At 27.6% G+C, this 17492-nt stretch overlaps 1 protein-coding gene across 5 annotated transcripts in view; it reads right to left on the reverse strand.

Annotated features, from left to right (window-relative positions):
* Nucleotides 1-324: 324 nt before the first annotated feature.
* The window catches only part of LOC136080766 (phosphatidylinositol 3,4,5-trisphosphate 3-phosphatase and dual-specificity protein phosphatase PTEN-like), an 87351-nt gene continuing 70183 nt past the window's right edge, over nt 325-17492 (reverse strand). For all 5 annotated transcript variants that reach the window (XM_065797846.1, XM_065797847.1, XM_065797843.1 and 2 more), the window contains 5 exons: nt 14702-14793; nt 2904-2962; nt 1523-1624; nt 1206-1379; nt 325-1118 (listed from right to left, as the gene is read on the reverse strand). In XM_065797846.1, coding sequence (XP_065653918.1) covers nt 576-1118; nt 1206-1379; nt 1523-1624; nt 2904-2962; nt 14702-14793 — 970 coding nt within the window. In that variant the 3' untranslated portion in view covers nt 325-575. The remainder of the gene's footprint in view (nt 1119-1205; nt 1380-1522; nt 1625-2903; nt 2963-14701; nt 14794-17492) is intronic.

A 17492-nucleotide genomic window follows, 5' to 3' on the forward strand; every position in this document is an offset into this window, starting at 1 on the left:
ATTTTTTTTACGAAAATTTTTTGCTTCTTTAACAATAGTTGAGTTTTTTTTAAGTCTTTATAGTTTTTAAGTTTCTTTATAGTCTAAATCAAAGTTTTTTTTAAGTTTCCTTATAGTTGAGTTGAGATTTGATTTTTTTAGCGCGATTTTTTTTTGATTGATTCTTTTAGCGCGTTTTTTAAACGTATACACATTTTTAAAGCCGTGGTCAAGTTATGTAAAATCAAATAATATTTGCGTGGTCATATTCTGACGTGAAATCCCACGCCTTCCTGGCTAAGCCTGATTCTAGTTTAAAGTTGTTTAAAAAACAAAACTAAAAACTTGATCAACAAAATATTCAGTTTAAAATAGATTTTTTTGAGAATTATATTAAAGAATAATGGAATAAATAAAATTAAAAATAATTAGGGTTTTTCCATAAAAATTTTAATTAGTGCTAATGCAATTTTTGATTGTAACTGCTCATATAAGACACAATGGAGTGTGTATTGAAACTCCATCTTTGGTGATTTTTTATAAAAGGCTACTACGCCGTTTAAAAGATGTCAGTAGGTTTCATCGTCATTTTTTTTTTATGACGGACAAGTTGGAAAAAATTCAAATGTGTAAATCTCCATAACCTGTTCTTCTTCTTCGTCATCATCACTTAATTGCTCTACTTCTTCTTCTTCTTCTTTATCGTTATCACTTAATATCGTTATCACTTCTTCTTCTTCGTCATCACTTAATTGCTCTTCTTTTACTTTTACTACTTCATATTCTTCTTCATCGTCATAGCTTAATTCCTCTTCTTCTATTGAAGGTGTATCATCTACAGTTGGGGCGTCTAAATATGGACTTAAGGAACGAGTAAGAGAATCACCCTTGTTTGAGGCAAGGCTCTCTCGTTTTTTAAAAAGCGGAGATAATGTCCTACTAAAATTTTCAGGGGAAGTTGGTGAAATTTTTAGTGTATCGCTAAGTTCATTCAATTTATCTGAAAATGAGGAATTTAATTTCTCATTTTTATTCTCATTAGATTTTAATTTATCACCACATTGTTTCGGTTCTTTATTATTACATCCTTTATCTATATTTTCTTTCCCATTTTCAGGAAGTGTAATGTTTAAAGATACCTAAAATCCAATGAACAGTTAAAAAACAACTCAATATAAAAGATATTTATAAAAGTTTTACTATAATACCAATATAAAATTAAAAACCTTAAAATTCTCAGGAAAAAACTTGTGTTTTTGGTCTTTATTTGCTTTATCAAGCTCATTTTTACTGAACAAGATGTGTTTTACGTTGTCATTTTTATTGTTTGTAATTGGGCGAGCTGACGTTGTGTCGTACTCCAAAAAAGTAGTATTAAACCAAAAAACAAACATGCGTTCCTACAATAAAAACAAACAGGCGTTCCTACAATATATTAAAAACAAACATGCGTTCCTACAATCAGAAAATCACGAACACAGTACGAAAAAACAAAAAACAATAATATAGAAAAATTTGTTAATCAACAATAAAATATAAACACCTTTTTAAATAAATCTTTGTGAAAAAAATCTACTTTAATATCGCCACAAAGTGGAAGTGGATTTTTCAAATGCATTGTATATTCTTTTTCGGATTTCTTTATCTACAATATGATGCTCAGAAAGTGACATATAGAAAAGAAATACAACAAGAGCGTTAATAAAAAATTATGTTATTAAAAGTTTATTTTAACGAAACTCATTACAAGTATTTTATTTTTACTCATTAATTTTACAATTGTGCATTTGAACTATTTAAATAGATATATTATTTAAAATAAATACTTTTCTTGACAGCTAAAGACATTTTTTTTTAAGGCGTGGTGCGGTAGTTACCATAATTACACCAATAATATTGGTGTTGTTTCATGCAATTGTTCATTATTTAAAAACAGTAAATGTTGTAAACTAAATGTTACAAATGAAACAGCGTTTATTTAAAAAAACACATGTTAGATCGCTATTTCTGAATAATTGACCGTCTTGCTAATTTTACTTAACACCAAATATGTAATTTTTGAAAAAAAATTCATATTTGATGTTAGAATAAGACTGACCGTCACTCCAAAAGATTAGGCCGTCACAATAAGGATAACAATAAATAAGGACGAGTTATTAAAAAACCGTATCGTTTTAAAAGTTACCTTAATAATAAACATTTTTTCAAAATTTGCTTTGTGCTTCTGTATTAAAATAAAACCAAAAGTCACGAAAATCCCATTTTAAAAATTTTATTAATTCATTCTTGTTATTATTTTTTAACTCATTTTCACGATGCACCCCTCTAAACAATCATTTATGCAGAGTTTTTTCACAAATAAAGTATAAAATAGATTTTGGATTTTAATTGTAAAAATAAATTACGAAGAAAGAATATGTATTTGAGAACAGTATGTATCTAGAGTTATGCATAGATAAAGGACATTTTTTGAACTAGTAAAGTTTTTTAAAAATTTTTTGTTCGACAGAATTTTATATTTAAATTATTTATAATAATACTTATAGAAAGTTAATTTTAGAAACAAGCCAGTAGTTTTGTATTTAAAAAACTTTGTCTTAAGTACACCCTTAACTGAATATAAAGGTTTGTTCTATAAGGTAACTAAAAAAATTACTTAGTTACATTTAAACTTTAGGTTACAATTTACTATATACTATACAAAAAACATCATTTACAAATTATATATAAAATACAAAGGTTTTATATGAAGTTCACAGAAAATACTAATGTATCGAGTACAACAAAACATTATTTTTTATATAAAGTTTACAGAAAAAGTTTATGTACATCATAAAAAAAATAATTTAAAAAGTTAAATTAGGTATAGTTTTTAAAAATAATAAATATAACAATAACAATATTAAAAATGACAAAAAACTTACCTCGAAGGTTTCGGATTTATAGAGCTCAACTTCTCCCGAAAAAATAACAAAACTCGGTACTAAATTAAAATATGAAAAAAAAAAATCAATCATTTAAAAAAAAAAAAAAAGATTTCAGAGAAAGATATTTATGCTCATAAAAATTCCTTACAGCAATCATAAAACAATAGGAGATATGGAGGGTGAGGTTTTTAATTGAGGAATTAACTTAGAGTTAACCAAAACACTGGGTAACTCTAAGTTAATTCCTCAATTAAAATTCTCACTTCCTCAATTCTCCGCTAAAGTCAATAATTTCAGAGAAAGATATAAAAATTCCTTACACCAATCATAAAACAATAGGAGATATGGAGGGTGAGGTTTTTAATTGAGGAATTAACTTAGAGTTAACCAAAACACTGGGTAACTCTAAGTTAATTCCTCAATTAAAATTCTCACTTCCTCAATTCTCCGCTAAAGTCAATAATTTCAGAGAAAGATATAAAAATTCCTTACACCAATCATAAAACAATAGGAGATATGGAGGGTGAGGTTTTTAATTGAGGAATTAACTTAGAGTTAACCAAAACACTGGTTAACTCTAAGTTAATTCCTCAATTAAAATTCTCACTTCCTCAATTCTCCGCTAAAGTCAATAATTTCAGAGAAAGATATAAAAATTCCTTACAGCAATCATAAAACAATAGGAGATATGGAGGGTGAGGTTTTTAATTAAGGAAATAACTTAGAGTTAACCAGAACACTGGTTAACTCTAAGTTAATTCTCCGCTAAAGTCAAACCTTGGATTAAGCAAACTTTGGTAAGTCAATCAATTTTTTTGTATTCTTTCAAAAAATTTCTTCAAATAACTTACATTTTTTGTATTGAAATTGAAATCAATAAAAATAAATCTTTAAAAAGTATATAAAACAACAACAGGGTATCAACTATTTTATTTGTGTTGTTGAATAGAACAGAATATTATCAGACATAAAACAGCGAAAAAATAAAACTGTTACAAAATAAATCATATTAAAATAAAATAAAAAGTCTTCAAAATTTTGGAAACAGTACCAAGTAATAAGATAATAATTAATACCAAGTAATAAGATAATAATTGTATTTAATACTTTATTACTCGGTATTAAAACTTATGTTTATTGATCGCACAATATTTATATACACCCATACATATATTCATGTAACTTATCGGCTTGGATTTATTTGTCCAAAAAGTACCAATTTTAGCGCCGTGTTGTGTTTATAATAAAGTTTTATTTAACAGCAATTATTACATTGGTTGTGTAGTTGAGTATTTTGTGGTTTTCTTTTAGAAAATAATAATTTTTATTATCTATATAATAATGCTAAACTTAATAGTAGTAGTGCCCTTTTAAGCATGTTTTATACAGAACTCTTGGCAGCCATTGCAACTGTGGTAATAGCGAGAAAGAGTCAACATTTTGTGTTTTAAAAAAAGTGAAATAATGTGTATGCAAATATCTAACGTGGGTAAACTTCAAACTATGTAATGTTAAAACTTCGTTTTAAAATTTCGTTAGTAAATGTGCCAGAGTAGCCGAGATGTTAGCGCGCAGAGCTTCTGAACAAAAAGCCATGGTTCGAGTCCTAACTGTGGCGACATTCTTTTTTAAATTTTTTCGATTTTTTTCGAAATACAAAATACTTGTGAGGTTTTAAATATGATTATATACACACATATGTAACTGTATTATACACTTTAACAAACAAAAATATTTTTTAAAAAGCTAAAAATTCTAAAAAACGAAAGGAATTTGTTGCTTATGTGTCATGATTATTTACTAATGATATTTTAGTTTTACATTTCAAGTTTTTATACAACTAAGTTGAGTTCGTGCAAGAAAAATGAGTATACAACATGTTTATATATAGAATATAAAATCGTTAGAACTATAATGATGTTGATTTGAACTTGCCGTGCGGCAACCTTAACTTTTTTTTAAACAGCAATGGGGTTTAAAAAGTATGTTTTTATTAAAAACATAATTGAAAATTTTAATTTTATATTTAAACTAAGCCATTTTATTAAATTTATTATTTTTAAAAATAATTGAAACTTAAAATTATTTGATATTGATATAATAAGGAAATTTAAAGTTTCACAGCTATTTTACAACGCCCTCGTTAAACATTTTAAAGCGACTGCGCAATAACGACAGAATTTAGATAACCATCAAAATAGTATACTGCATTATTTTTTCACTTAACTTTTAGATTAGGGATCGTCCATAAATTACACAACACTAATTTTCACTACCGTAGATCAAAATTCCCTCGCAGAGTCATAAGTTAAATAAAAATTCAAAATAGCTCATTAAGTTTAATGGAAATTGCCACCTAAAACAACTTAAGATCTCCTTCTTATTTAAAAATAAATTTATTGTTGTGTTATTTATAGACGATCCCTTAGTGCTTTATAGTCTATAGTACTTAATGGTCTGAGATCTTCCAAGTTCCTTTTATATAGCGTTGCGTACAAAAGTGTGTAAGTGTAAACATCTTAAGTATATGTTGCGTTTACAGGCAGAATATGAAACAAGCGTGTATTATTAGATAAATCTATAAAAATGAGACAACTTTTGAATTTTATTTTAACAATTAGAAAACTTTTTTGCTATATTAATTTTTTTTTTTGCTATAAATATTGCTATAATTACTATAGATATATACTATAATAAAAATTTTGTTATAAATATTGCTGTAAATATAGCAAGATTGATAAACATTCAAAATTTTTATGGGACGTCTTTTATCCCCCAAAACGATGAACTATTAAAGATATGCATTTAGGAGATAAACAAACCTAATTACAAATCTTTTATAAGCTTTAGGTATGCGAAAAAGATGCGCATGTTAATTTTTTTGCTCTTAAAGCAAATTTTTTGCTCTTAAAGCAATTTTTTTTCTCTTAAAGCATTTTTCAAAATGAGTTATTTTACGTAAAAATATTGAAGTAAACGAAAAACAGGTATAGAAATGATCGGTGTGGAATCGATAAGTATAGAAATGATAGATTGGGTAAACACCCATATTTTATGGGTACAGAAAATGTATAGAAAAGCTCACTGTGAGCCATAAAGACCGCCAGGTTCAACTTCTCCCCTCCTCTAATTTTATTTAAAAAAAATTAAATGCAGTTTGTGTAAGTCTTTTTCAAGTGCAGAACAAATCTAAAGTCGATCAGAGGAGTTGATATTTTAAGTTTTAAAAATTAGAAAAACCGAAAAATTAAGCGTCAAAAATAATGCAATAGCCATTCTTGGCTTCTTTTTCATTAATAGTTTTGAAATGATTCAAGTAAAAAACATTATACGGTAAAGATGGCTGATTTAAAACAGACTGTTTTTGCAGTTTGTTTGGAAAAAAAGGTAACTATTCAAAATCTTGAGTAAAAATACGACCATCTGAAGCAAATAAAATCAAGGAGTATATTTGGTCTGAGTTTAATGCAGAGTTTAATGTCTGTCCGGATGTAATTTGTTTAAGTTGTAGAAGAAACATCTTTTTGCTGGAAAAGAGATCAAACAATTATCTTTCAAACTGGATAAGTAAAGTTTCTCAAGTATATGACTTTAAAATTATTCAAGTTAAATGATTAATACATGTAAAGATATATATTTTTTATAAAGTATTATTATAGAATTAGGTTGACAGACCAAGAATTAGATGAGTACTGAGCTTAGTGATTTTATACAATCATCTCATGTTAATACAATAGATGTTGAATCTCTAAAAAAATGGGCAGCTGCTGCTTTACTCTCCTTGCAAGAGGTTAAAAATTAAATAATAAGTTACTTGATAAGTAAATTGAAAGTTTTCAAATATTCAATTATAAACTTCAACAAAAAACCATCAGGCATATATTAAATTAAGAGTAAGTTTTATTCTTCAGGATGCCATAACAAATGTTGTTCTAGTCAGGCTGTTTTAAATTTAATTAATTTGGCAGAAACTCTTGATCCCACATTATGTGAGCAAGTTCCTTCAGGCATAATAAAAAACAAGTTGGAACGAGAAGGCATATAGAGAGGCCAGTCCTTTAAAATATCTACAGGTGTCTAAGTTTTTATATATTCATTTTTAAATAACTAAAAAGGGTTTATATGTTCAGATAAAATTTTAATGCACATATAAAACACTCAGTAGATATGAGGCTTTTAACTAAGCAATTCCATAGGTTGCTAACAACTTTCTCAAATGTTTGCATTGTAAATTTAAAGTAGGGGTAGGTTAAAGATACATATAATTAATTATACTTTATGTTTAAGGTGAAAATCCATTAACTTTTACTGTTGAAACTAAAGACAATAGATCTTCTAGAAAGTTTTTTAATCAGATATCATTTCAAACAGTGATGGAATTAACTTCTATACTGGAATCGACAAGAATTAAAACAAAAAACTGATATCAAGTCTCTGTAAGAATCTGGGATCATCTAATGTTGTGGAGAATAATGTAATTAGTATGATGACATCATTACAAGAAGAAATTAAATCTAAATATAAAATAGAACTAAATATAAAAGATAACTTTATTTGGGATGATGAAATTGTAACAAGACATGTAGTATTTATCCATGACACTTCTGAATTTATTCTTAGTATTTTAATGGAAAAAGGATTGGATCCTCTCTCCAATATGGTACGTATATCGATTGATGGAGGTCAAGGATTTCCTTAAGTAATTGTAAATGTCTTTGATAAAACCAATAAAAATGAGATTACATTGACAGTGGAGTTAAAAGGTGTTTTATTCTTGCTATTGTTGAAGATGTTTGTGAAGACAATAAATATTTGCAGAAAATCTTGAGTAGATTAAATCTCAATGATGTTACATATCACCTTGCATTTGACTTAAAATGTGCTAACAGCATCTTTGGTTTGTCTTCTTATTCAGGCAAATATGCCTGAATGTGGTGTGAAGGCAAATGTTCCTGAGAAAGTAGTACTCCAAGAACGTTAGGTTCTTTTGATCATTGGCACAACTTATTTGTTGAAAATGGGGTAAAGCGGTTAGAGATAAAAGATTTTAAAAATGTTATTAGTCCCCGACTTATTTATTTAGATAAAAATGCTGAAGATGAATTAAATCACTTTGTCCCCCCACCAGAGTTACATCTTCCTATGGGGATTGTGACATTAATTGGTAGACTACTTTTAGATCATTGGCCTCTTTTTAAAAATTGGCTTAAAGAACATTATATCTTACTTCGAGGTTATCATGGGATAGGCTTTGATGGGAACAATTCCAATAAACTTTTGGAAAAAGTAAATATTTTAGAGAGATGTGTTAGCATCTCAAATTAATTTATTGCCTATAGTTGATTGCCTCAGAAGGTTTGCAAAGGTTAAAGAGTGCACCTTTGGATATGAATTAGGCAGCAATGCTTCTTCAGTTATTGAAGAGTTTAAAGTATCATTTTGTGACCAACAGCATTATGCAAGGATACATTTAAATACAGAGCTGAAGGTTACCTGGAAAGTCTATATAGTTGTCTTTCATATTCTCCCATTTGTGAAGTTTAATTGTTGTTCTCTGGGATGCTGATACAGAGGTGAAGGTTACCTGGAAAGTCTATATAGTTGTCTTTTATATTCTCCCATTTGTGAAGTTTAATTGTTGTTTTCTGGGATGCTGAACAGACTGGAGAAGCTGTTCATAGTGCCTTCAAAATTGATCTCAATACAAGCGAAGGATTGAACATAAAGATTATGTTAATCGATTAAAATCTGCTATTGCCACTTTTTGCTTAGATAAGATATAATTATTGTAATATAAAAGTAGTTGTGTTATTTTTGCTGCACTTATTGTATTTTTTTTCTTTTAATTTTGCTATAATGGTGTAAAAGCAGTTAAATCACTTCAATTTAAGATTAGTAAGGATTGTTTTAAGGATGATAATGAAAGATTAATAAGAGAAAAATTTTTTTTTGAAAAGAGGTAATATTATCATAAAGGGGGTAACTTTATCACTTGAAAGAGGGTAAATAAAGTAAAAAAATAAATTTTAATGTTACTTCTGGTCGACTTTAGATTTGTCCAATACAATAAAATAACATTTCTAACCAGCACTTATCTTTTTATGAAAAAAAATTTGAAGTGAGGAAAAGTTGAACCTGGCGGTCTTTATGGCTCACTGTGAGCTCAGTGTGGAATAGACTTACAAAGACTCATATTTATATGGGTCAGTTCAGCTAGTTCTTATTATTATAATATATATTTTATTCTATTTTTTGTTAATTTTATTAAAATTTTTATTTATATTTTAATTTATAACTATAACACACAGGTACCCTAAAGGTGACCTAAGACCTCTCATCAAATACATAAAAATTTGTTTTTGATTTTAAAAGTAGTCCATGTACACATTCCAAAACTATCCAAAAAAAAATCATTTTTCGGCAGCTTTTTGAAAAATCTAAGTTATAAGACTTGTTTTAACTAGAGGTTAATACCCCTCTGACTCACCCTAAGACCACTGCGAGTTAATCAAGTAGTTGTATATAATTTATTTGGTTGTTTGATCTAGTGGATTGACACTTTGAGGATCGTGTTTAGAAATAACTTCTGATAACAATTTGGGCTTTCTAGTTAAAACAATGACTAATTTATCACTTTTTAAAAGTTAGCTTTATTTTTCATTGAAGAGGATAAGGTAGGTTTACAAGAATACAATGGCTTAATGGATTTGTAATGAAAAATTCTAAATAAAATATTTTTTTAAAAATAAAGGAAATATTTACAAATGAAAAACACTACATTTACCTAAATTTATAAAGTAAATACTTCTTATTTATATATAACCCTTTAACTATAAATGCCTTGTAATGTACACACAGACAGCTCTTTGCAAGACTTCATTGAAATTGGCGTTGTGTTGTCCTACCTTTCTTAATTCTCTAAATTTTATGAAGTCTTGATGGACTAATTCCAATGCTTGTTCAGTTTAATACCTTAAATCTTTAATTTAAAATATTTAATAATAATATTTTTATATGTAAAAATTAAAAAGTTATCAGTTATTTTTCTAAACATGCACTTACCTAACATTTCTCCTTTCATAACAATAAACTCTTCAACATAATTGATGACATCTATAGCCACAATTTTATTTCAAAAAAATCAAAATAAGAGAAAAAAGTTCTCTTATAAAAGTCTTATGAAAAGTCTAAAAGTGAATCTGAGCTGAATTTGAGATCTGAGATGCGAAATGATCTGAGATCGATGTGAGATCTGAGATGATGTGAGATTGATGTGAGATCTGAGATTAGATCTGAGATAAATCTGAGAAGTGAGATGATGTGAGATTGAATCTGAGATGAGATTGGGTAAAAAAAATTACACAATGATATTAACAATTAATATATTATTTTTTATTAACAATTAATATATTATTACAAGTGTATATTAAATGTTACATTGATAGCACTGTTTTTGTATAGTTGAATAGTTGATATTATTTCGTGGACGTAAATTAAATCGTTCAATTAAATTACCTCTATTATAATAAGATTGTAATGTTATAATATCTTTTCCAAAAATGGCAAACAAAAAAATATTCTGAAAAAAGCAAACTACGAAAAATTTATGAACAATATATAAACGACATTGAATTTGATTGTATAGAATGTAATATAAACGATATGATAATGGAATGCGATCGACAATGTAATTGTTGTAAAGCAACTAAATCTGTAGTCACTTATATTGTTAAACTGCGTGAAGCAATATTTTAATGTTATTTTTTTTTAATATTTTTTTTTTGTTATAGGTTTACATATTAATAATGAATATCAATTCTTTAAAGCAACATCGTCAAAAATTATTGGTTGATTTAACGTTATTAGATTTGTCAAAATCATACTCAATCAAAGAATTAAAAAATGTAGAGAAACAAATTGAAAACTGTACAAAATCTCAAACAATACATAATCAACACCAAAATAATGAAATACAGAATACAATATATATTGACTATAATACCTCAGAAGATATTAGAAATATTATTTGTAATGACTAATTATAATGTAATAAGATCATCCCGTATTACAAACTTGTGCATTTTTTTTCCCCTCTTAGAATCCGCTCTCAATTCATCTCTCAATTCATCTCAGATCTCATCTCAGATCGCAATCTCAGATCCTCTCAGATCGCAATCGCAGATCCTCTCCTCAGATCATCTCACATTCATCTCAGATCTCAGATTCAGCTCAGATTCATCTCAGATTCACTTTTTTCATTACACTTTTATAAGAGAACTTTTTTCTCTTATTTTGATTTTTTTGAAATAAAATTGTGGCTAGAGATGTCATCACATGATGCCCCACTATATGAACTTTTAGAGGAATGTTTGAACCAAGATCTCTGAAACTTTGTGAAAATCTATGAATAAAATCAGAGTAGTTTGGATTTAATGTTATTCCAAAACATAAATGAACAATATCGCTCAAGTCTCTCAAGGCTTTCATATATATTCCACCAAAAATTTTGTGCTCATCCAGATAAATTTAAAAGCGATTAAGTTTTTTTAAAAACTCGTAACCATTTACTTCTAACCCAGGTTTACCTTGATAAAGTACTCTGGCAAAATTAATTGTAGATAGATAACTATTTACAAAATCAAATCCTTAATTAGTGTCCTCAAACAAGTTTTTTTAACTATTTTGAGAAATTTGTCTACTATGCTTAGAAAAATATGTGAGCCTGGTATGTTAACAATTTCCAAGATCTTCTTTGTTACATTTCCAGTCAATAAAGGAGGATTAACTACATTATTAAAATTTTTAGCTTTTTTAATGTTTCTTCCAGCACCCATCCATTTGTTATACCACTCACACAGAGAAGTTAGAGAATATAACTCAGCATATTTGATATATCAAATTGCTTTGCTTAGCTAACTTTGTGCAAGGATGTTTAATATCTTTTCTTATCTGTTGAAAAAAACTTTTGCAAAGAACAAGATTTTCATTGATTGTAAAAAGATTCAAATTACTGTGACTATGGTCAATATCTGTATTAGTTTCTCATAATACCATTGGTGGAAGTTTCACTTTTTCAGCACCAATTTTACGCCCATTAACACAAATAAAACATTCACATTTCCCACCTTAAATAACTCTAGTATTAAGACCTAAAAGTAATAAGAAGTTATTTTTTTAGTGCAAACACAATATTGTTTATAAGCAGAACAATTATAGTAAAAAACATAATTGGTTTTAATTGGCTTATTATTTTATAAAACTTACCTTCGTACTTAGGTCAAGCAGTGAATAAAAATTTTTTTGAATCTGTTTTCTCTAAACTCGATAGGTTTTTTCTGCAATTAGAACATAACATTTTAGGTAGATCAGGGTTTTCAACAGAGTAGCTTTATCAAAAAAATCTCTTGATAAGATTTTCATAATTTTTTCCTTGTTTTGGACCTTGTTCATTGCATTTGGTTTGAATGGATCTTAAATCATTACTTTTTTTCATACAGCATATGCAAAAGCATTTTAAAAACTCGTTATGATCTTTAGCAAATTTTTGCATTTCTTTTCTACTCTTGAGAAATAGTTTCTATATTTTTTATTCCGCTGTTAAATTTAATTTAATATAAGTTTTTAACTTAATTAAATTAAGTCGCTGTTATTGCTAATATGTGTTTATAAATATTGTTGAAATCTTGAAGCAACAACAACTATAAGCCAATCGGAAACTAATAAATATTAATATAGCCAATCGCGCTGCAACAACTGCAAAAAGTAAACAACTATAATGGCTGACGCTAAAGTATTAGTTTAATATGAAAACATCGTTATTTATAAAACTAATAATTATGTTTTCTCAAAAAGCTACCAACAAATAATTTAAATTTTGATAGTTTCAGAATGTACAAATGAACTACTTTCCAAAACAAAACAAAAATTTCATGGGACTTGATATAAAGTCTTAGGTCACCTTCAGGGTATCCGTGAACAGAGAGAGAAATCAATACCAAATAATGTAACAAAATTAAAATAATGTAACGAAATTTTATTTATATATATATATATATATATATATATATATATATATATATATATATATATATATATAAATATATATATATATATATATATATATATATATATAAATTGCCACTATATATGAAAATATATACTTATAAAAACACTGCCAGTATTATTTCATCAATAATACTTTACAAATTTGGATGAAGTTGGGATTTTGGCTGTTTGTAGTAAAGTCCTTTCTACTGCAGCATGGAGCAGGCATAAATGACAGATGTTCATCTGATTGGATAAACTAGGTATTGGAGCAAAACCTCTTTGAAATGCCGGTAAAAATAACTGAGATTCCGAGAAGAGGTTTTCTACCACCACAACATAAACTGTGATTAACCAAAAGCAATTATGTTTATTCTTTATCTTATACCTCCTCTTATTTTATGCTTGTTTAGTTTAAATATTGGTATACATATATATAAATATATGCATATATATTATACATAATAATAAAAATAATAAATTTTTTGCTGTACAAATACACTTAAATATGGCGAGTCTAACACCCGAAGATTTTAAAATTTTGATAGTGTTTGCAAAAGTATTTTGTTTTTTTATCATAGTTTGTATGTTGTTTTTTTATTATTAATTTTTATTTTGTTTTGTTTGTTTTTGTATTTTCTGTGTATGACCTTTAGTTATTGCATATTTATTTACTCTAGGAGGATGATTCCATTGAGTTTTATCCATATTTTCACTTATTTTATAATATTGAATCATACCACCACTTGGTATTCTTGTTTTACCAATGTAGCCAAGTTAAATCTTTTCAGTCTATCTTCATAGCAAACACTCTTTAAACCAGTTATTCGTGTAGCCCTATGTTGTTTTTTTCAAGTTTGTCAATATCCTTTTAATAATAAGGGTTCCATACAAGTGCTGCAAACTCCAAGTATGGATAAACCAACAACATGTACAATAATTTCATTTAATCGACTAAAAGATTTCTTTATCTGACCAAGCTTTTGATTAGCTCTTGCTGTAAGTGTGTTTATATGTCTTTCCAATTTGATCTTTTTTGATATCATAATACCAAGATCACTCTCTAACATTTTTTCTTGATTAACTAAAATATTTTGATGAATCATTTCAAGTGTACTGCACATAAAATATTTGCAATTCAAGTTTCTTTTGCCGATATGCATAATTTTGCAATTTTCTTTATTGAAGTTGATTAACCATTTTTTGCTCCATTCAACCAGCTTACATAAGTCTTGCTGTAACATTCGACTGTCTTCGAATGTTTTAATGAATGAAATAACTTTTGTATCATCTGCGTATTACTTTTTTCTATTTAGAGCTGATTGCGCCAAGAACTACTTTTTGTGTTTGTTCGCTTAAGAAACTTTTAAAAAAACGTATTTAATGTTTTTGAATTCCATAAAATTGTAGTTTTAATATTTACAAATATATTTTTTTTCCAAATACTCTTATGCAGGTTTTGAAAGTATTTGAGTTTTTAGATTTTATAGGTCTTTTAAATAATAAGATAAATTTGCGTTTCAATTTTTCAGACTTTTTACTTGAATTGTATTATTATTGCCAACTAACTTTTTCAGAAAAAAAGATAGCTATAAAAATGAAACTTTCTTTTTTCATAAATGGTGCCTGTCCAAACTCAAATCCTTTAGTATAACCTCATCAGATATGTTATATCTCAAGATATAAAATATAAAAAGGACATTTAATGCAAAAAAAGCTTTACATAATGCTTTATAATAATCACTACTCACCACAAGTTCCAGAATTGAATGTAGGAATTCCAATAAATGTGAATGATTTGAGGAAAACAGTTTTTCTATGAAAACCAATACCCGGTTGATTTCTAAATAAATGATATACGAATTACTTAATTTAATGTAAATTATTAAATCAGTGTTTCACATGAAGACGGGTGATCACATCTTTATATGATCATGCATATAACACATTTGTTTTGCTGACTTGGTCATGGCTTTTAAATAGTTTTATAATTTTTGCGCATTTTAAAAATAGTGCCTGAAAACGAAAGTAACCTAAACAAAAATGAAAACAAAAACCATAAACTGAAAAAAGAAAATAAATCTTAACCTAAGAGAAAATGAACAAAAGTAAAAAAAATAGACTATAAACCAAATTTTTATCTTTAATTTTAAAGCGTTTTGCTTAATGGCCTTTCATAAAGATCAAAGTTTCTAAGATCAGGGCATGACAAATTGTTTTTTTTTATCAAGTGTTGTCGTTCGTATCTTTATTGAACAACGAAAGTCTTATTTAAGAAGTAAGATATATAAGGAAGAAGATATATAAAGATAAGAGATTAGGAGATATAAGGTAGTTTTATTTTTAAATTATTTTTATTCTACCTAATAAGTTATTAGATATATCAATTTTTTATGCATTTTTTATGCAATGATGCTTATTGAATTTATTTGATTTTTATTCCTTCAAAACGATTTTTTGCGCATTTGCAAAGCATACGCAAATTAATAATATGCAATGACCTAACGATTGTAAAATGTTATCTGTTAATACTAAATAATGAACTTTTCTCTAATTATTTCGCTAAATTTATTTACAAATTAAAAAAAAATGTACCAACTTGTAGAAATTAATATAAAATTAAAAAAATAAAATTCAAGTTTTTTTTTAATTTTATTTTAATTTCTACAAGGCATTTCTTTTTTAAAAGTTTTCGAAAAAAAGTGTATCATATCAAGTAGAGTAAACTGTGGTAGAGTAAACAAAAAAAAAGGGAACGATTCAGTAATTTGTTTCATTTGCATTTCTTGAAAGCTAAAACAAAAAATCTTTAAAAATGCGAGGCTGAATTTTGTGCTCTATCTAAAGGTGTAAAAATTATTTTTAAAAATTTAATTTTGCCTTAGCAAGCATCAAAATTTTTACCCTCGTAAAAAGAAAAAAGTTTTTTTCTAAAAAATTAACATCAAAACTCCCAAAACTAAAATTAAATTTTGCTAAACAAAAAAGGCTCTTTTCAAAATTGAATTTGCTAGTTTGTTTTGGAAAACAGTCAAGAGCAAAAATCCAATATAAATGGAAGAGTAAACATGCTAATTGCTTGCACTTATGCATTAGGATGAGAGCAGTTAAACTAATTAATAGTTATTATTTAAACATAAATAAATATGGCAGCCTTTGCTATTTATCTAAGAAATTTTAAAACAAAATGACCCGTACTTACATTTGTAAAACGCAAACAACTTATAATGAAGAGCAATTTCAACTTGTAGTTGAACAAATCAAAAGGCAAAATATCACTCAGTAAAGCTTCAGAGGCATACAATATACCAAAGGCAACTCTTCACAAGCGAGTGCACAACAAAGTCCAATCACATAGTGAGGTACAACTACCGTGCTAAGTACAGCATTTGAATTTGTTCTTGTTTCAATACTTATCAGTTTAGCTGATTGGGGTTTCAGCAGAACCTTCGCAGATGTCATCGCAATAGTTGGGGGATATTTAGTATCTACAAATCAAAATCATCTGTTTCCTCCAAATAGTAAACCAGGATGAGAATGGTATCAAAGTTTCAAGAAACGATGGCGTCATAAATTAAGTGTCAGAGAAGCAGACAATATTTTATCTCTCAGAGCTTCCTCTCGAATCAAAGACAAAATAACAAGTTATTTCAATACACTTCAAAAACAATTTCTTGAAGCAATATCAACAATAACACTGCCTACAACTTGTGGAATTTTGACGAAATTGGATTTTCAGGCGATCAAGGTCAACAGCATGTTTTACAGCGCCACCGTATTGATACGCAAAAAAAACCCCAAAAGAGTCAGCATTCCAAGAGTTGAAGGCCAGTGTCTAAGTACATCTGAGGTGCTTGAGAAACTAAAGCAAGGCGATGAGGCCGAAAAGTCAAAGCAATTAAAGAAACACAAAATTCACTTCAGTGAAGCTTCAGCAACTTCAAACCTTCAAAAAAACCGAGACAAGACAAAGACATAAAGAGGTGCAAAAAGTGTCGCAGAGTTTAGGAAGAAGCATTGCTAACTCAAACCAAAATGTGGTACCAATGTGAAGCTTTTAGTTGCAATTCTTGGGTTTGTTGATCGGTTTACCCAAAAAATACAAAATTGGTGTTTTTTTGCATGAAAAAATGAAGGAAACCTGCTTCTGCCGATGAAACAACTCTTTTTTTAATTAATAAGTACTTTTTTTTCATATATTTGATCAAAATAGTTTTTTTTTAACTTAACTTCTAATAAGATTAGTTTTTATTTTATTTTTAATTAATTTACCTTAATTTTCTTAATATCCTTATTTAGTTTTATGCCTGAAAAGCCATATTGCTAGGCTAGTTTTCGGTAACATGACCTACTGTGGCTACTCCTCCACCTATGTCTTTTAGTTCATAATTTGTGAGTGCGAAATTTAAAAAGCCGTGAACCAGCATTGTTGCGCATCCAATAATATTCAATATTGCCTTCGATTTAGCTAGTGACGCAATTGTCTCAAGGACCACCGTATCGTTTAGATCATGGAGTTGATACATTGATCCAAGAAGAATA

This window comes from Hydra vulgaris, chromosome 05 (genome assembly GCF_038396675.1).
Source record: "Hydra vulgaris chromosome 05, alternate assembly HydraT2T_AEP".
Taxonomy (NCBI): domain Eukaryota; kingdom Metazoa; phylum Cnidaria; class Hydrozoa; order Anthoathecata; family Hydridae; genus Hydra; species Hydra vulgaris.